This window comes from Ambystoma mexicanum, chromosome 2p (assembly GCF_040938575.1).
Source record: "Ambystoma mexicanum isolate Mex_15411 chromosome 2p, UKY_AmexF1_1, whole genome shotgun sequence".
NCBI lineage: Eukaryota > Metazoa > Chordata > Amphibia > Caudata > Ambystomatidae > Ambystoma > Ambystoma mexicanum.
In genome coordinates, this window is record NC_090923.1 from 1,378,419,015 (window position 1) to 1,378,439,311 (window position 20,297).

At 45.4% G+C, this 20,297-nt stretch overlaps 1 protein-coding gene across 5 annotated transcripts in view; it reads left to right on the forward strand.

Moving 5' to 3' along the window:
* LOC138567511 (uncharacterized) overlaps positions 1–20,297 on the forward strand; it is a 530,120-nt gene that overhangs the window by 223,493 nt on the left and 286,330 nt on the right. For all 5 annotated transcript variants that reach the window (XM_069645777.1, XM_069645778.1, XM_069645779.1 and 2 more), the window contains exon 5: positions 14,543–14,656. In XM_069645777.1, the coding sequence (XP_069501878.1) occupies positions 14,543–14,656 (114 nt within the window). The remainder of the gene's footprint in view (positions 1–14,542; positions 14,657–20,297) is intronic.

Below are 20,297 nucleotides of genomic sequence, written 5' to 3' on the forward strand. Positions count from 1 at the left end.
CAGTACCCCCCCTCACGGCCCCTCCCAAGGTCTTTTCCTCCGGGGGTTTTGGTTTGTGCGGGAATCTTCGATGGAATCGTTGAATTAATCGTGGTGCGTGAACATAGTTACTGGGTTCCCAAGATCTTTCCTGAGGTCCATATCCTTTCCAATCAACAAGTTAGAAGAGTTTCGACTTAACTATCTTGGAATCTAAAATGTCTTTCACTTCGAATTCTAATTCTCCATCAATTTGGACAGGGCCTGGGGGCTCAGACAGTCTGGTTCCAGGTTGTACTGGTTTTAGAAGAGATGCGTGAAAAACGGGATGAATCCGCATGTTGGATGGTAAATCGAGTTTAAAGGCCACTGGGTTGATAATAGCTTTGATGGGGTAAGGCCCAATGAATCTGGGATTAAAAGTTCGCTGACCCTTGAGGGGTAGATGTTTAGTTGCTAGCCATACCTGATCTCCTACTTGGTAAGGAGGAGTTTTACTTCGGTGCAAATCAGCGTTTTCTTTATACTTTTTCTTGGCTTGCTGTAAGTGGGTTGTAGCTTCTTTGAAGGCTTGGGTTATTGTGGAATGTAGGTGATTTACTGCTGGCATCTCCAGGGTCAGAGGTGGATCTAGGTCAGAGGTCCGAGGATGGTGACCATACAGGGTATAAAAAGGAGTCTGTCCGGTTCCAGAATGCACTGAATTGTTGTATGCATATTCTGCAATCCAAAGGATGTCTTTCCAATTTAACTCAGATTGGTGTAACATGCACCGCAGATATTGCTCGAGAGTCTGATTGGTTCTCTCGGTTTGTCCGTCGGTCTGGGGGTGGTGGCTGGTGGATAACCGCACGTCTATTTGTGCTAGTTGGCAACATTTCTTCCAAAAGTGGGAGATAAATTGACTTCCACGGTCTGAGACTAATATGGAAGGGAAACCATGTAACTGCACTGTATTTTCCATAAATTCCTTGGCCAAGGTGGAAGCTGACGGCAATCCTTTTAAAGGGATAAAATGGGCCATTTTGGAGAATAGATCCACTATTACGAGAATCGTGTTGTAACCACCACAAGGAGGCAGGTCAGTTATAAAGTCCATTGACAAGGTGTGCCAAGGTGCTGGTGGAATGTCCAAAGGTTGAAGTAGGCCGGCTGGCCTTTTCTTTTGACTCTTATTTTGGGCACAGATTCCGCAAGACAACACAAATGACTTTATGTCTTTTCTCCAAGAAGGCCACCAGAAGAGGCGTTTGATCTTTTCTTCTGTTTTCGCGATACCGGGGTGTCCTTCCATTAATGATTCATGATGACGGGTAATGACAAGTTCCTGCAATTCTTTACTTGGCAGAAATAACCGCTCTTGGAAGTAGGGTAAATCATCCTTAACGGTGTAGTGAGGACCCTTTTGACTCCATTCCAGTAAGGCAGAAGAGTCAAAAAGCTGTTTTACTTGAGCTTGGATGTCCTCAATGGTTTGCAATGAAGTCAAGCCCAGAATTCTTTGTTCCGGTATGATTGGCACAGGTTCTAAACTTGAATTGGGTTCTTCCATGCCTATCCGGTATAAGGCATCTGCCTTACCATTCTTGCAGCCAGGGCGATAGGTAATTACAAAATCAAATTCCGCAAAGAATAAAGCCCATCGGAGTTGTCGCGAAGATTGAGCTTTGGCCGTCTTTAAATACTGCAAATTTCTGTGGTCCGTAATTACGGTGATGGTGTGTCTTGCACCGAGAAGATAGTGACGCCAAGCCTTGAAAGCTGATTTAATAGCCAGTAGTTCTTTGTCGGTAATTGCGTAATTGAGTTCAGGTGGAGAGAATTTTCTGGACCAAAAGGCTACAGGGTGTAGTTGGTTAGTTTCTGGGTCTCTTTGTGACAGGACAGCTCCCATGGCCGAACTGGATGCATCGGTTTCCACGATGTAAGGGAGATCTGGGCACGGGTGCTTCAATACAGGTGCAGAGGTGAATTTTGTTTTCAGATCCTGAAAGGCTTGTTCAGCCTCAAGAGTCCATTCAAAGCGTTTATTTTTCTTTAGGAGAGCTGTGATGGGTTGAACAGTTCGAGAAAATTCCGGGATGTACCTTCGATAGAAATTGGCAAAGCCAAGCATGCTTTGCACTCCCTTCACAGAGCTAGGAGATGGCCATTTGGGAATGGCGTCCACTTTCCGCGAGTCCATTCGGATTCCTTGAGGTGTCAGGATGAATCCGAGAAACTCCACTTCTGTGGTATGAAAAACGCATTTTTCGAGCTTGGCAAATAATTTGTGCTGGCGCAATTTCTCAAGAACTGCCCTAACATGGTTTCTGTGATCAGATTCTGAGGAGGAATACACCAGGATGTCGTCAATATAAACGATGACACAAACATCGATAAGTTCCCGAAGAACATCATTCATGAAGTACTGAAAGGCGGCAGGTGCGTTGCACAAACCGAAAGGCATTACTTGATATTCGAAGAGCCCAAATTTGGTGCGGAATGCAGTCTTCCACTCGTCGCCCTCTTTTATACGTACCAGGTGGTAAGCTCCTCGGAGATCTAGCTTGGTGTACACACGAGCATCTTTTACTTGGTCGATAAGCTCAGGTATCAGGGGCAAAGGGTAACGATTCTTAATCGTTATCTGATTTAGGGCGCGGTAGTCAATACAGGCCCTAAGGTCTCCTTCCTTTTTAGGTACGAAGAACAAAGCGGAAGAGACTGGTGACTTTGATGGGCGAATGAAGCTATTGGCCAGGTATTGATCCAAATACTGGCGCAAATGCAGGTTCTCAGGTTCAGTAAGAGCATAAATCCTACTACAAGGTAGTTGTGCATTGGGTACCAAGTCGATTTGGCAATCGTAAGATCGATGGGGAGGTAAGGTGTTAGCCTGCTCTTTCTGAAAAACGTCTTGGAATTCTTGGTATTCAGATGGTAGCTGTACAGGGGTGGAAGTTACAGAGGCTAGACCCATAGCTGGATTCCTTGGGTAACAGGTTGGTTCACAATCAGGAAAAGTTATCTTCTTTGCTCGCCAGTCTATTCTCGGATTATGTGTTTCTAACCAAGGGATACCAAGAAGTATTTGAAATTGTGGGGCCTTGATCACATCAAACATGATTGCTTCCCGATGTCCGTCCTGACCCACCAGAGTGATTTCAACTGTGGAATGCGTTACAGGCCCTGAGGCTATTTCGGTTCCATCTACTGTAGTAATTACATCTTGGATTACTTTCGGGCGGAGAGGAAGCTTAATCCTGGAAGCCAATTCACGGTCTATGTAATTTCCAATAGCTCCACTGTCTATGTATGCTTTTATAGCATGCAACTGCTGAGGCTGTTTTGGGTTCACAAGCACCATTGGCATGACAAAATGCGAGGTCAAAGAGTTTGTTTTCAAGCTCGGCAAGCGGACCCCTACGCTTGTCGGGCTAGTTCGTTTCCCGAACCAGGTGTCAATAACTCGTTATCAGTGGCTCCAACCACCTTCTTGGGTGGTTTAACTGGACAAATTTGAAGAAAGTGACCGGAAGTTCCGCAATACAGACAAAGTTGCATTTGTCGCCTTCTCTCTCGTTCCTTCTGCGTTAATGGTCCTTTAACACTGCCAATTTGCATAGGTTCGGAAACGTCAGTACTCTTGGAGTTAACGTGGGTCTTGATTGGTACTCTGGTTTCATACTTGAGCCGATCTGCTTTTCTATTTTGAAGTCTGTGATCAAGTTGAACCACTGAGTCTATGTAGTCTGCGCAGGCCTGGGGTGGATCTACTATCTGAGCTATAACATCTTTAAGCTCTCCGCGCAGGCCTCGATGAAACAATGTGATCCTTTTATTTTCAGGCCATCCGGTTTCCACAACTATTCTATTAAAGGTGGCGATATAGGACAAAAGATCCTGGTTACCCTGTCGTAAGGATAGCAGTTCGTTGTCAAGGGCCTGTCCCTGCGAGTGTCGAGCGAACAATCTTTCCATGCTGGCCTGGAAGCCCTGGAAATCCCGGAGAATGGGATCATCCTGATTTACCAATGGAATAGACCAATCGGCAGCACAGCCACTGAGGTAAGATAGTACAAAGGCTACTTTGGTCTGGTCGTTGGGGAAGGCCCTGGGCCTGCATAAAAAGTGTAAACGGCATTGGTTCATAAAAACGGCATATTTCTTGGGATCCCCCGCAAAACGTTCCGGCGGGGCCAAAGGCATGTGTCCAGGTAGATTGATTTGTACCGGGTTATTCAAACCCATTGTTGTAGAAATATCTCCGGAAACAGGTAAAGGAGTGTGCTCTGCCTGGCCCTGCAATAACCGTTTGGCCAGATCATCAGTTCTTTCCTTGGATAGGATTAGTTCCCTTCTGAGAGCATTAGTCTCCTGGCGGGCTGAGTGCACTTCTGCCCGTAATTCCCCTAAAAGATGGGCCAGCTGATCTGTCTCGGAAGTCTCCATAGCGCCCAGGTGGGAAATTGTGGTAAGGCTTCGCGTTCTGTAACGCTCACCTGGTTCCCACGGAGGCGCGGCTTCGAAGGCGCAGAACTCTGAAGATGGACAGGAAGGGCCCCTCTATTCTGGATTCCCTTGCTCGTTGGATACCCTCCTGTGCGTGAAAAGGAAGTATTACCAACTGTGGAACAATGCTCAAGCCTCCCACTCCCTTCCAACCCTCCACGATACCTCCTCCACGATTCCCCGTGAAGCCTCACCTTAGGGTTTGGAAGGATGAGCTCTCCATCCTGCTTCTGATGCAGGGGCGCGTTGAAACCCAGTTACTTCACTGGATTGAGGATTGATGGGAGTTCAGGTAAGCTTGACTGTTCAGGTAAGGCGCTGTAAAAGTTCTGTTCAAAAGTTCAAGCTTAATAATAATGTTCGTTGTCTAATTGCAGCAAGCGCTAATGCTTATGTCTTTTTCCCCTTAGGGGCCGGGGTTCGGAGTGCCGGAGATATGGCGCCGACCCGAAGTGAAACAGTTCTGGATGAGCGCTCAGGTAATGTCTTTGCATTCGCTCATTCAATGTCTTTGTCTTTTTTCCCCATAGGGGCCGGGGTCCGGAGATGCCAGGAAGCGGCAGGACCCGAAATGCAGTGGGAATAATCCAACAGGTAAGACTTAAAAGGAAACTGAGCTTTCCTTATTCCTTTTCTCCCTCTCACCTTTGTTCTTGTCTTTTTTCCTCTAGGCGCCGGGGCGTAGCTGAATCCGGAAGATCGCTGCTGAAGATGGAAGCGCCTTGCAAAGGTGAGTAAAATGCAGCGCTGCAGCGATCGAAACAAAATGCCTTTAAAATGATGTCTTCCTTTTCAGGGCTGTTGGAGAAATGACTCCGGGATGCAGATTTAGCAGGTAAGGGCTTTTCTTCTCCTATTCTCTTCCTTTCTCCCCTTGCAGGTGTTCCAGGGTGCTGGCAGGCGTGGCTGAAGTCAGGATGCAGGAGCTGACACGGTGAGCGTCCAGCTGCTAGGTGCAGAACAACGCGAAGCACGTGTGGCTGTTCAGGTGGGGTTTAAATAGCCTTGGAAGAAGTTCCTGGTATGTATCCTTCCACCAATCAGGTATGTATCCTTCCCCGACCACACCCGGGTGGTGAAGTAGTCCTACAGGTAAAGTAGTCCCATTCAGGCCTCAAGAGGGCCTGGATGAAGCAGCAAGGTCTGCATCAGGTAAGTGTGCACCCAAGCACTTAAACACATATCCTCTTCTATGAGCCTGGCGCCTAAGGCGCCAGGACTGGGGTCCGCTATGAGCCTGGCGCCTAAGGCGCCAGGACTGAGTCCAAAGGGCCCCGACTTGGGCCCGCTGAGACTTCCCTGGGGAAAATGATGTCTGCCTCTGGGGTTGCTGGGCCCGGCCTGGCTCCTTGGAGGTAGGCATCATGACAACGACTCTCTTTAGTTCAGTTGGAACTGTGCCTTGTTTTAATCGACAATTGATGAAGTGTATTCCCCACAGGTTCATCTGTAGTAATTTCAGCCAGGATTTTAGGAAATTCCATGGGAGGTAGAAGGGGAACCAGAGTTTTTGCAAGTATTAATATAAGTAAGAGCATCTTTGAAAACAACTGTTTTAAAATGCATAAATATTGTCCTCAGGTCATAGTAAAGACAATCTCTCTGATCAGAAATTGTATTTACAGACTTGTTCATATATGTCATATTGTCAATTGTACACATTTCTGACTCAAAAGAATTAAGCCAGAGTCAAGTAGCCGAACATTTAGTGGATTCATGAAATTATGGATCAGATTGAACAGTGCCTTTTATTTACCTTTGGATCCTTTATTCTTAACAAATTTTGACCCAGTTTGCAGTCTACCTTCCTCTAAAGAGATAGCTTGATCCAAACATGAGAAATTATTTTGCGCAGCAGCCAACTCATGGTTCGCTGGTAAGCTATCTGTATTCTGAATGTGGGTGGCGGTTGATGTTTTCAGTACATCCGTTTGGAAGGACCTCCCAGACAGTGATGAGGACTCAAAACCCCTTCTGCCTCTATCACTAAAGGAAGCTTAGAAATGTTCTCCAGCTGGACTGGAAGATAAACTTTACTGTGTATCTGAGCTATTCGATCCTTTCCCTGAATCACAAAACTCTTATCCCTGTGGTTTTAAAGCAGAACCTTTAATAGGCCTCTCTAGTCGGCACCTACTACATCTCCACCCAAATGTCTCCGTATTTCACTGCCAGTCATCACCAGGGTTCAATTCTATCATAAGTCCCTTCATGCAGTTGTAGTTTACGATCAGTAAAGGCCAAGGACTTTTCTCTTGCCAGTATGTCCACATCTTCACTGCTGTAGAGGTCAAAAGCAGCAGACCTCGGGTACCCCTAGGAAGCGCCACACGCTTTGAGGACCAGAGAATTTTCAGAAATGGTAAGGAAAATCGTGGGAAGTCCTCTGACCAATCTTACATGCTTCCCACATCTGAGATCATCAGTCAGGGGCCGAAATTGGACATGTAAAGAGGCTACAGACGAAAGGTTGGTTTTTAGGATACATTCAGGGCACAATGTAAAAGTAAGGTTAGAAGGAAAACAACAAGGGTTCAACGTTCCTGCTTCTTCTCACGTTTCAACAGTCTCTCTGGAAAGTTGCAGTTGTTCCAATGCCATCTAGTCTCAGTAACAGCTAATATTGTCCCTGTATATAATGTTGCCATACATAAATACATTGGGAAACAGCATAGGCGACATTATATATGGGGACAATATATGGAGTAAATGGGAGCGGGGTTAAAAAATAAGTCAGGGGCTGCGTGGGTGCGTGCATGTTCCTAATGATAATGTCACCGCAAAAAAGTGGCGCCATTCTTGCATGGCGACATTTTTGTGGGGACATTATCACATGGAACTCTTGTCTCTCAGAGGCTAGCACAGCTTCCCCATCCCCTGGATGACTCTCACACTGGTAAGTACATAGGGAAAGGTTTGCTTTCCTTTCCACTTTAAGCCAAGCCGGTGACGATTTAACAACAATTCACATAAGTCCCAAAGAAGCCCTAAAATCTCACAGCAGGTGCAGCTAGTGTCATTTTCCATCTCTCCTATACATCTCACCATGTCCTCCTACCTCCAACTTCTTCTGCGGTTAACTGAGATTGTTGGAACCAACATGCAGCACCTCTGTGCCCGGACCCCAAATCCCTTGCAGTCGAATTTATGCCCTAACGCAGCAGGAAAACCAACATCTAAAAACTTACTTGGATCAGTATCTAGCCAACGGCTTTATCCGCCTGTGTAAGTCCCCTGCCTCTTCGACGCTCTTTTTCGTACCTAAACAAGAGGGCGATTTAGGAACCTGTATTGACTATAGAGCGCTTAACCAGATCATGGTAAAAAACAGATACCCACTGCCACTTATTCCGGAGCTTCTGGATCAGGTAAAGAATGCCCAAATTTACACAAAACTGGATCTACGAGGAGCCTATCACCTTGTAAGAGTTAAATAAGGGGATGAGTGGAAGGCGGCATTCCGTACCAAGTATGGTCTTTTCGAATACCAGGTTATGCCTTTTGGGCTATGTAATGCCCCAACAGCATTCCAATTTTTTATGAACGATGCGCTTCGAGAATTATTGGAAGTTTGCGCACTTGTCTACATAGATGACAATCTCAGTTATTCAGCTTCCAAGGAGGATCACGTCGGCCATGTACGAGCAGTAAGAGCACTACTGGAAAAACTTCGACAGCATCGGCTGTTTGCCAAGTTAGAAAAGTGTTTCTTCCACTTAACAGAAGTTGAATTCTTGGGTTGTATGCTCACACCACGAGGCGTACACATGGACACACGCAAGGTGGATGCTATCCTTCAGTGGCCATTGCCGACATCCACAAAGGGAGGACAAAGTGTGCTCGGATTCGCCAACTTTTATCGTCGGTTTATATCTAGGTTTTCACAGATAGTTCATCCAATTAACTCCCTGCTGAGAAAAAACAAGAAATTCCTTTGGTCTCCAGAATCAGAGAAAGCCTTTCAGGAGTTGAAACTTGTTTTCACCACAGCACCAGTTCTCTGACACCCTCGACCAGATCTGGCATACGTGGTCGAGACAGATGCCTCCAATGTAGCCATGGGGGTGGTATTATCACAAAGAGACCCCGACACTGGACGATTACATCCCATAGCGTTCTGGTCCCGTAGGTTTTCTGCACCGGAGTTGAACTATGCGATCACGGACAAAGAACTACTAGCGATTAAGGGAGCCTTTAAAACATGGAGAGACTATCTTGTGGGAGTGAGACATACAGTCACTGTCATCACGGATCACTGCAATCTGCAATACTTGAAGACCGCCAAGGCCCAATCCTCTCGTCAACTTCGTTGGGCTCTCTTCTTTGCGGAATATGATTTTATCATGACCTACAGACCCGGAGTACGCAATGGCAAAGCAGATGCTCTGTTGCGCTTGAGTGAGGACCAAGAAGCTTTTATCACGTCTGAGCCTCTAGCCATCATTCCGGAAGAATGGATCCAGAACAAAATGACTGCAACCACCTGTTTGGATGATTTGAAAATCGACCTCCAATCTCAGATGAACCAAGAAACACGACAGGAGTGGCTATCCAGAAGGGACCAATACACCACTGAAAATGATCTTTAAGGGAGGTTGTACATTCAGGACAAAAACCTAATAATAGCTAACTATCACAATTCACTAGTGGAAGGACATCCAGGGATTCCCAAAACTCAAGCTAAAATTCAAAAGGGATATTGATGGCCAACTTTATATTGCCCAATTTATTGCAACCTGTGGTGTCTCCGTACAACACAAATCTCAGAAGCTGAATCCACCTGGACTACTGCATCTATTGATGGTACCACCAGCACCGTGGCATACGTTGTCAATGGACTTTATCACAGATCTTCCTCCCTGCAAAAGATATAACACTATCATAGTTATCGTAGATTTGTTCTCCAAAATGGCTAATTTTATTCCATTAAAAGGACTCCCCACTGCTTCCGCCCTCGCCACCGTGTTTTTGGAACAGATTGTCAAACTACACGGATTCCCATCAGTACTAATATCAGATCGTGGAACTCAGTTTGTCTCAGCACTCTGGAGGAGGTGCTGCAAAATAGACAATATTGATCTCCGGTTAGCCACTAGTCACCATCCTCAAACCGATGGCCAAACCGAATGGACCAACTAGACCTTGGAGCAATATTTGAGGTGTATGTTGCAACAAACTGAGGAATCCTGGAAAGACATTTTTTGGCTGACCGAATTCGCCTACAACAATTCCATCCACACTAGCACCAGACAGACCCCATTCTACACGGGGCATGGTCGACATCCTTGAACGTCCACTTTTGATTCCATTGACGAATTGGAAATGCCGGCAGTAACAATCTTCCATAAGACCATCACTTGGATTCTTAAAGATGCGGCTGAACATCTGACCAAAGCTAAAGAAAAACAGAAAAGGTTTGCAGACCGACACCGAAGGGAGGCCCCACATTATCAGGTCAGAGACAAAGTTTGGTTAGCATCCAAAAACATTCCCTTGAAAGGACCACGAGCCTTCCGTCCCAGGTATCTGGGGCCCTATTCCATCAAAGCCGTGATAAACCTAGCTGCCATGAAATTGGTATTACCATCCAATATGCAAATCCATCCAGTATTCCATGTTTCACTCCTGCAACCAATGAAACCAGGTACTCGAATTGAAGCACCACCAGAGCTCTACATTATAGAAGGAGAACCGGAATATGAGGTCAAAACTATTCTGAATTCCAAAATAGTGCAATCTAAATTGTACTACCTTATAGACTGGAAGGGTTATGGACCTCAAGGCCGTACATGGGTACCCAGTGAAGTTGTCCACGCTCCACGACTGATCAGCCAATTCCATCGCAACAATCCCACCAAGCCAGGACCTGGAGAAAGAACACCGTTGAGAGGGGCCTTGAGTGGGAGTGCTGCCATGGGCCCAGACCCCGCACCATCAAGGCACGAGATCAAGGGGCAACACAACCTTTTATTGTCCCTTGGGGACAATACGACATGGCAAGCCCCGCTGGACTCAGTCCTGACGCCTTTGGCGCCAGGCTCATAAATAAATGTGCACTAGCACATTTTATTTGGTACAGGTACTTGGTTTCCCCTGCAGGGGCCCCCATGTGCATTGGGTCGGGCGTGGCTGCAGGGGAGAGGCAGACTGCACGTGTAAGCATCCTTTTAGGAGTGGCAGGATGGGGCCGATGAGTCAAGACTAATGGGCGTGGCCAGAGCTAAGCTACATAAGCCTGCTCCGCCTCCCAGCACGCGCTTTGCGTTATTCTGCTATTGCAGCGCATCTTACCTGTCTTCAGCTACTCGCCAGAGCGCATCTTACCTGTTTCCAGCCACCAGCTTGAGGGCATTTTATCTGTCTTCAGCTACTCGCCAGAGCGCATCGTACCTTGTTTCCAGCTACCAGCTGCAGCACTTACCTTGCAATCCGCTTCCTTCGGCACGCATCATTGTGGACTCTGGCATTCATCTTCCATCTTCAGACCTCCGGATAGCAGCGCTCCAGCCCGACGTCATGACAGATGGTGCCTGCAAGGGAAAAAGACAAAGACACAGTTAGAAACCGCTAAGACATTACGTTTAAGGTCACACTTAAACAAATCCCCAAGCTTGACCTAAAACCCACACTCACCATCTGTCGGAACATCGTAGACTCCATTCTCTTCCCATTTGGCCTCGCTTCTTGCACCGCAACTACCGGTGGGCCGCATATCACCTATTGGGAGAAAGCGGAGCAAAGGCATTATTAAAAGGATACAGACAATAATCAAGAATCAACACTACAATATTTTAAAAGCCAAAAGACATTTACTTTTAGGAGTGGTTCAGCCACAGCCGGTGTTGGCTGCCACGCACATGGGCCAGTGAAGGAACTCGGTCCATTCAACGCGCCCCTGCAGTGAGAAGCAGGACGGAGAGCTCGCCATCATCAATCAACAGGGGCAGTGCCAACAACCAGCGCGGTCCACAGCACAGGAGCAGGGGAAGAAGCCTGACAAGGGGAATTCATTTCCAAGGATGGCTGCAACCATGCCCAAACGTCGCGGCAGAGACCAGGTGAGCGTAACAAAGACAGATACACAGGTGGGGCAAGCGGTGCTAAGACATCAATTTGCCGCTACTCCTTCTCACAACCCACCACCTTCTCATAACACTGCTCGCTAATCTATGCATAGCATGTGATCTAAGCAGATTACACAAGCATCAGAAGGAATACATTACTCACCGTAATCGTATTTCTGGTGCTTGTATCTGCTTATATTCATATGCGCCCACCCTGAGAGAAGGTGCATAGATGTTATATGAGATTTATCTGCTTGGGAACTCTGTACTCACTCTACTCCTCATGCTACCTCATGTCAGAAAAATACAATCTGAGGGACCTACACCCGTGGAGGTTCATGGGTACAGGGAACGTCACACTAGGGATAGGATTACTGGCACACCCTATTTCGACGTCCATTTTCGAGTTTCGAAAACAACAACTGTAATACTCTGCAGCTTCCACTAGATGTCGCCCTATGCATAGCATGTGAATCCAAGCAGATACAAGCACCAGAAATACGATTACAGTGAGTAATGTATTCCTTATGATGATAATGTTCTTATTTTAATGTAATTTTATTGCTTTTAGAAGCACACCTAGCTCAAGAGCAGCAGATTGCTTTACAACGTGAGGGTACCAGCATTGTGCTTGGCATTTTATACACCATTGCACTAGTGCTGGTGGTAGGAGAAAGGGATATTTGTTCGATAGGTAGGTATTGTTGAAAGAGCTACGTTTTTAGTATTGTGCGGAACTGGAGGATGGTGGGGGCATTTTGAGTCTCTGCCAGGATTGAGTTCCAAATGGTCAGGGCATGCTTGTGAGCCTTCTCATTAAGGGCTAGATTAGACTCCAACCTTTTTGATTGTTTTGCAACATGAGGTCTGAGAGCCCCCAGAGGTATGAAGTTTAGCCACCAAGTATGTTTATGTTCAGTTTGAGGCTCCTTTGTTGGTGATACATGCAGTTTTGAAAACAATCTTGGTGGGGAAGGTAAGCCAGTGAAGCTTGTGCAGCATTGAAGAGATACAGTCGCATTTGCGGGCATCTGTAATGAAGTAGCCCAGGGCATGGTTGGCTTGAGGGGGCCAGGAGTACAGCTGGAAGCAATGCAAGGAGAGTGTTTTCACCATTGATGTGTGAAATCATGAGGGCTTGGACCACTGTTTGAAAGACATCCAGGGGTGAGGGGTTAGAGTTTGAGCAGTGTGAAGATCTGTAGCAATGCATTTTTTGGCTATGCGCTTTTTAAAGGAAATGCTACTGTCCGCCATGAATCCATAGATTTGACAGCTGAGGAGGGAATCCTTCATGCCACATTTTTTTCTGCCATTGTTGCACGACTTGTTGTTTGGTGAGGGGCAAATTCAGTCTTGGTGGAGTTATGTGTGAGGTAGGTGTTTGACATACATGTTTGGATTGCAGCCAGGTATTCACAGAGGAAAGCAATCTGCTTTGGGCCACTATCCTTAAGGTACATCTGAGTGTCGCCTGCACACTGATGGGTGGATGTGTTGGGTTATTTAGGAGAATTCCCAAGAGTTACATGTAGATTGAAGATGATTGAGGAGAGGGTGGAATCTTGGGGGACCCCACACATGACTGAGATTCGGTTGGACGTGAATTAGCCTATCTGTATGGCCTGATGTCTGCCAGATAGGTAGGGCAGGAACCATTTCAGGACGGGTCCAGGGAAGCCCATCCTGTAAGCGAGGAGGGAGAGTAGTGTTAGCTGGTCAACTTTGTAGAAGGAAGCCGAGAGGTCGAACTGAACTAAGAGGCATGAGTCCCCTTGGTTACTGATTTGCAGCACATCGTCCTCCACAGAGAGGAAGTCAAGCATGTCCTTTCTGGTAAGTAGTTGGGTCGCAACTACTTCCTCAATAAGCTTTCAGATGAACAGGATGCTCATGATGCCTCTTTAGTTGGCTAGGTCTTCTGGGTCAAGCCAGGTTTTTCATGTCGGTCATATCAGACCTGTATCCAATTTGTCTCGGAATTCACCTTCGCTGAGAGAGGTGTTCACAATAGAAAAAGACAGGTTATTGAAAATGCCAACCTGTTGTCTCCTGATTCTGACTTGCCACAATAGAAAACGTAAAGACAAGTAGTAACATGTAGTTAATATTATTGTAATGATTTGTACAAAATAGTCTTCTAAAAGGTGTTGTGAAAAACAAATAGCCAAAGATGTTGGTTGTCTCAATGCTTGTTTAAGAATTGCTAGAGCTCCAAAGCAGTGGTGCTTCCAATTGACCCACTGACACAGTAGCTATTGAATACCATCGGTTGCACAAGTAAACTGGTCAGGTGCTACTGTCATAACATTTAGTAAGAAAGACCTAATGTTGACCTTCTGTCTGAGTAAAAAGTGCCATCCTAGCTATAATGAATTAACCTTCTAAGTAATACTTAGTTCCCGCTGAAAAGCTGCAGGCAGGGAAGGTGGTAGCTTTTAATCCATCTTTTCACTTTACAGAATCCTAGGGCTGTCAGTAAGTATAACAAATTTGCCAAACTTTTTACACCTTGTAGATGTTCTTTGAACTCTTAATTCCCTGTAGATTCAGATTGTATTTGTAATGAAAGATTTGTTTCCTGCAGTGCAGCTCATGGTCAGTAATAAAGTAATTGTCCTTCAGCTTTCCTTACAGCTACCACTGATTTTTCAAGTTTTTCTAAGGATTGTAATTGTTAACCACGAGGTGACCATAATTAGGTCATCTCAGGATGAGTAGCTCTGTGACCTAAGGACATATTTGTCCTTGTTTGAAACAGACGGCATAGTTAGTTGTTTTTTCATATCCTTTACGTACCGTCTACCATGTAATCCATGACTGGAAATAAATGGCCTGCGTTGATGATGCCTCATTAGTTCCCGTCAGTTTTAAAGTCCCAAGGTAATGGAGAGCTGTGCAAAATGCTAATGTTATCTGCCCATAAAAGATGTTTAGATAAAAGGTATTTTTTAGTTCATTATGATTAAGTTGTGAATATTTTGCAATATTTGGTTGTTCCACAGGAATTCCATTTCGAAATTCTGCCAAAGATCTGGGAAAGGAATGGGAATTCGAGACCAGTCTGACAGTGCGACAGGATGCAGAAGTAGAACAAACGAGCACATGTCCTAATTCAGGTAAATTTAAAAGGCTTGTAAATGTATCTGTTTCTCAGATTAGACCCTGAATGACGCACCCTACACTTCCATTTTTATTATTCATTGCATTATTATTTTGCTGTTATTGCCGAAATGATCCATGAGGAAGAGGGTCAACTGTGAGCAACTAGCAAAAGTGCAGATACAAAAAGCTGAAGCTCCTGATAATTTATAAAATTGGTGAACCAGTAATGAATACCCCCATAGGCCACATCAATTAATGAAACCATGACATTTTAAACCCAATCACAAAATGCTCTTGCTTAATGGTTAACAATGGGCTGTTTTGTGAAAAAGAAACATACATACACTACATGCTACTGAGATATTGAATTTTACCTATCTGCAGTGAATTCAATTACTTCACCTAATTCCGTAGATATGGTTATCTTTGAGGTAACCAATATTCCTGTCATCGTTATCAATGTACCACATCTTTTCATCATCTACCAATATCAGTTGTTCATTTACTCGCCCAGTGTTCCGTATGGCAAGAGATTCCCCCGCAAATTTAATTATTTTGTATGCTTTGGGATACATTTTCAAGAAACAAATTTCACCCCATTTTTTGCTCTAGGGATCGGCTATAAATTCACATACTTTCCATGCGTTACCATATTGTGCTTGGTCTGGAATCTTCACTTAGTTTCAGCTAAACACGAAATATAGACTTCAGCATCGATTTGTCTGTAATGGGACCCCCTGTTTGAAATTGATCAGCCTCCTATCATACCCTTTCGACTACCGTGACATCTTTTTTAAGATTGGCAACAGATGTGATGAAAAGAGTTAGTGATGCCTCCATAAGAATAAAGTGTAAACCAGTCAATACCAAAAGTGTCTTAGTTTCTGAGATGTATAACAGAAATAAGTCGGGGGCTAGATCTGAAGGAGAATACCAAAGAGCTCATGCCCCTTTCTATCACAAATCTGTAACCAGAAGAGGGTGCATAATGAATTACTGTCAGAATGATTTTTCATATCTAGGTTCAACTGGGAGGATAGCTCAGCGAGGTATGTGTTTGCCACAGATGTGTTGCCAGCATGTAGCTCTCAAGTTACAATCACGGGAGGACTGACTCAGCCCTCCACCTTCCAAGGTCGATACATTCACAACCATTCAATTGGGTAGTAATAAGAAAACCTTTATTCTGATGCTTGTTAATCTGCTTAGAATCACATGCTGTGCATATGGTCTGACATCCAGTGGTAACCGTGGAGCATTGCATCTTGTCTTTCGGGGACCGAAAGGGGACGTCAGCACAGGCATGTCTGTAACACTAATCCTATCATGACGTGTAGTGTACCCAAAATCCCTCACGCGCCAAGGTCTCTCAGATTGTTTCTTTCTGCCTAGATAACTGGTCGCCCTATAGCGGAGCTCTTACTAGAGACATTGTTTATCTTTACCAAATTGTCAGTTAATTCCCTGTTAAGTTACTTCGCCCAACAAGAACATCTTCGACGAAGACTACGGGGGAACCATCTACGGCTGTGGATTTCGGCGCCTGAGATCCAGCGACCGGATTTTCCACATGGTCAGGCCCTCTGGCCGACCTATACAGTAGGGAGAGTGGGGTCGGGGTGGCCATATTGTTTAGTATGTCTTTCCTCCTTTCCCCTCTTTTCCCTGTTGGTCTGGTCATCCTTCCCTTTGGCTATGGAAAGGACTCCTTTTAGATTCTGCCCTAAGTGTAGGGTAAGATATCCTTGGAAGGACGAACACAGGACGTGTAATGCCTGTCTCCCCCTACTGCATGACGAGAGGCGGTGTGCGGCGTGCAAACTCCTTCGGTCTAAGACCCTTGAGGAGCGCCGTGTAAAGCGGTGGGCCGCGTACGTTATGTCACTCGTGGAGCCCTTTCCCCCACCACCACGCCAGCTGAAAGTGACAGGGGTACTTCGGATGACCAAATTTCCGTTTTGGATGTTATAGACCTTGAGGCGGACGGTTCTAGGTCCGCCACGCCCGTCCCCGACCCTTTAAGACTCGACTCTGGTCTTGCTAGAGGGACAACACCTGGCGACACGGGCATACAAGTGCATCGCACTAAGCACACAACCCTTACGCCAATTTCGACGCCTTCGTCAAAAAAGGCGAAAGCGCCAACAGGGCCGGCGAAAGTTTTGCCGGTTCCCTCGGATCGTTCAGATCCAAAGCCTTCCCCGCATCCGCAGTAGCGTGTTGCGACTGGGCAATCTAGACAAACTACGGGCGCTACTCTGAAACCTATATGCGTCGAAGTGCGGGAGCCTGACGCTTCGACGGTCTTTAAGGCCTCAGTAGGTCCGAAAACTACGGCTAGGCCTCTACCCGGAAAACCGACCGCTAGGCCCTCTAGTGCCGCGGAAGGTATTACACCTGCCGATAAATCATTGGAGCCTTTGTCTCTCGACGATTCGGCTACTATCGAAAGCAGCATCGGAAGAATTACGGCGGCGGTGGGCCTTACCCCGGTTCCGCCTAAGGTTATGGGACAAGCCGCGGAAAAAATGTTGACGGATTGGGCTCCCGATTCTGATGACGCTTACGAGAATAGTCGATAGCCTCTTTCCGACACCACGGGAGAATCACCACCGGACGAGGAATCTAAGCGGCTGTATGCCCTGGGCAAATGTGTCACGTCAGCAGCCGCATACACTATACGGGTTGCTAATAATACTACTCTATTAGCAAGCTATGCTCATGCCCAATAAAGAAAAAAGAAAACAGTCTTTGGCTGATTCCGGCGCTGCTCCATGTAAGACAATTTTTTGGGAGAGAGAAGCAGCGAGTTGAAGATCTATTACCCTCAGACTGCAGAGGGATAGACATTGTAGTAGAAAAAACACACTAGACCTTGATGTGACTCGCACTTGTACATGAAAAATTGCAATCACCAAAAATATTGTTAAATAAATAAAGAGCACACTTCGAAAGAGATTGATGTGATTTTCTTAGCCTTAATTTAATCCAATTGTTGCAGTGTTCTATTTCATTGAATTAAAGCCATTCAATTCATTGCATTGCATATTCATCATAGGTAAACTTAAATTGGTTAGTTTAAATTCATTATATCCAGCCTAGTCCTGGCACGTGTTTCCTCGCCTTGGGTATGGCGGTTCCTAAGGGGTATAGTGGCTACTATATGTTTGTTCCAAACTAAAACAGATGATTCTCTTGTTTAAATGTATATAGCAAACACTGATAGCCTAAACGAGAAAAAAAAAAAGAAGAAAATATAGAGAATAGGTTTTGGATGTTTGCATTAAGATATACATGGCAGGTTTGGGTCATATGTTAGTAAAACTTGTGCTTGTGACTTACGTGTTTTAGCGTGCGTGGAGTGTGCAGAGAATTGTTTCAGAGGTAGACTATGGCGATGTGTTTTCTAGATAGGTGTAGAAGTGACACTGGAAGAAAAAGATAGAAATCTGTGAGCGTCCCGTATGGTCGCGCCTGCGGACATTCTGTAACCTTAATGTAGGCAATGTTTGGTCCCAAAAAGAAGCTTTCTGAATGGATGCGGGAGGCTTACCTTATTCCGTTTGTACAGGAACTTGGTTCGCGCGTTCGTGCAGGCGGTGCGATTGGCGATGACGATGTGGAAGTTTCATTGTTCAAAGAGCTTGTTTCTCTGTGGCCGGATGATCAATAAAGCTGTACGTACCTCGTGTGTCAAGTGATGGACTTACGAGTTACCATGTAAATGACGCCATGTTGGAATGGGGTGATCGGATGTTCAACTCATATGCGGGGAGTGATGCGAAAAATATTTCTAAAGAGTGTTTGAAGGGGGGATGAAAGTTCATATTTAATTCAAAATTCGTTAGTGGGGACAGAAATGATTCTGATGGTAAAAATAATAATACATTGTGGCGTGCTTAATTCACCAGTTGGACCCAATACCCGTTAAGGGAATCTTATTGCAAACACATCATGCCTTATGTAGGTTAAGATAGAAATATAAAAAGCCCTGTTTCGTGTTTGAAGTGGCAAAAAAGAGGCGGTCTTCCAAAATTGTATTTTACCTCATGAAAACTCAAATCCAATTATATCATAATACTCCTACATTTAAATGGTCAAGCAACATTCTGTGAAACTGCCAGAATCAATATTACTGAAAGGGAAGGCTGTTAGCGGTAAAGCATAAGGAACTGGTGTATAGCAAAAATCAGAGAAAATGAGAAATATAATGCAACAGCCATTCATTGTGGCAAAATAAAATGGTAAAAGTGTGGACAATATGAAACAACAAAAACATTACTTATATCAAAGAAAATGGTGTAGCTCCTGGTCAACATTTAAACCAGTGTAAATTGTGTCCATGGACCAAATCCAAAAATTGCGTAATATTCTTTCCAGGTTGCCCCCTCTTTTCGGTGGGGAAAGTTTCTCTATACCGTGGCATTTGATTTTGACCAGATCAGAGTGCGAGTTTTGTTCTTGAAAGTGAAAAGCTAAAGGAGATTTCATGTCCTTATTTTTGATTGCTCTCAAATGTTCTCCTATCCTGGTTTTTAGTTTTCTTATTGTGCTGCCAATGTATGTCTTATTACATGCACATACAATGGCCTACGTAACAAATTGGCTGTTACAGTTGATATACTGTTTGATTTTTGTCTTTTTGCCGTTCGGTTGCAGGAAATCTTTTTTCGCATTATACATGTGGGGACAAATCTGGCAGTTATTACATTTGAAATTCCCCTGCCTTGGCGGCTCATTACGGGGGACTCGTTCGACGCTTGTTTTTCGAACACCCAAAAAACAATAGATCTCTTCAGCCTGGGTTTCTCGATCAACGAAAAGAAATCCAGTTTGGTCCCCAGCCAAGTAAAACAATTTCTGGGAGCTCTAATTCAGACGGAAGACGGTTTAGTCTTCCCCTCCAGCGAGAGGGTTCAGAACATGCTTTTGCAGATTCCACAATATGTAGCCAGTCGGGAGGTGATGGTACGCAAAGCAATGCGCTTGCTAGGAATGATGGCGTCATGCATATGCTTGGTTCCCCACCCGTGGCTGCGCATGCGTCCCATGCAAGAGTGGCTCAACAGCCAGTGGTGTCAGGCCAGCGGACAATGGGAAGATCTGGTAGTTGTCTCGCCAGCCCTCGTTCTCTTTCTGCAGTGGTGGTCAAGAGAAAAACTCAGACCTTCACCACCCCTGCAGTGGAAGCCACTCTCACGACAGACGAATCTCTCACAGGATGGGGAGCTCATCTGCTTCAACAGACAGCGCACAGAGTTTGGTCTCCTCAAATAGCGGCCAACTATATAAACCTACTGGAGCTATTAGCGGTGTTCAAGGCTTTGAAAGCCTTTCAGGTGCAATTGCAAGGGAAGACAGTGCTGATTCTAACAGACAGCACTACAGCTATGTATTACCTGAACAAACGGGGGCACTCACTGTCCAGGGCTATCCAAACTGTCCCATAACATTTGGATATGGGCTCTCAAACACAAGATGTTTCTTTTGTCCCAACATGTTCCAGGGGAACTCAATCTTCTAGCAGACGTACTCAGCAGAGATTTCCCTCTGCCCGAAGAATACGAATGGCGACTGCAAGAAGACATTGTGTCCAACGTCTTCGCAGAATGGAGGTTCCCAGAGATCGACCTGTTCGCTACTCAGGAGAACGCC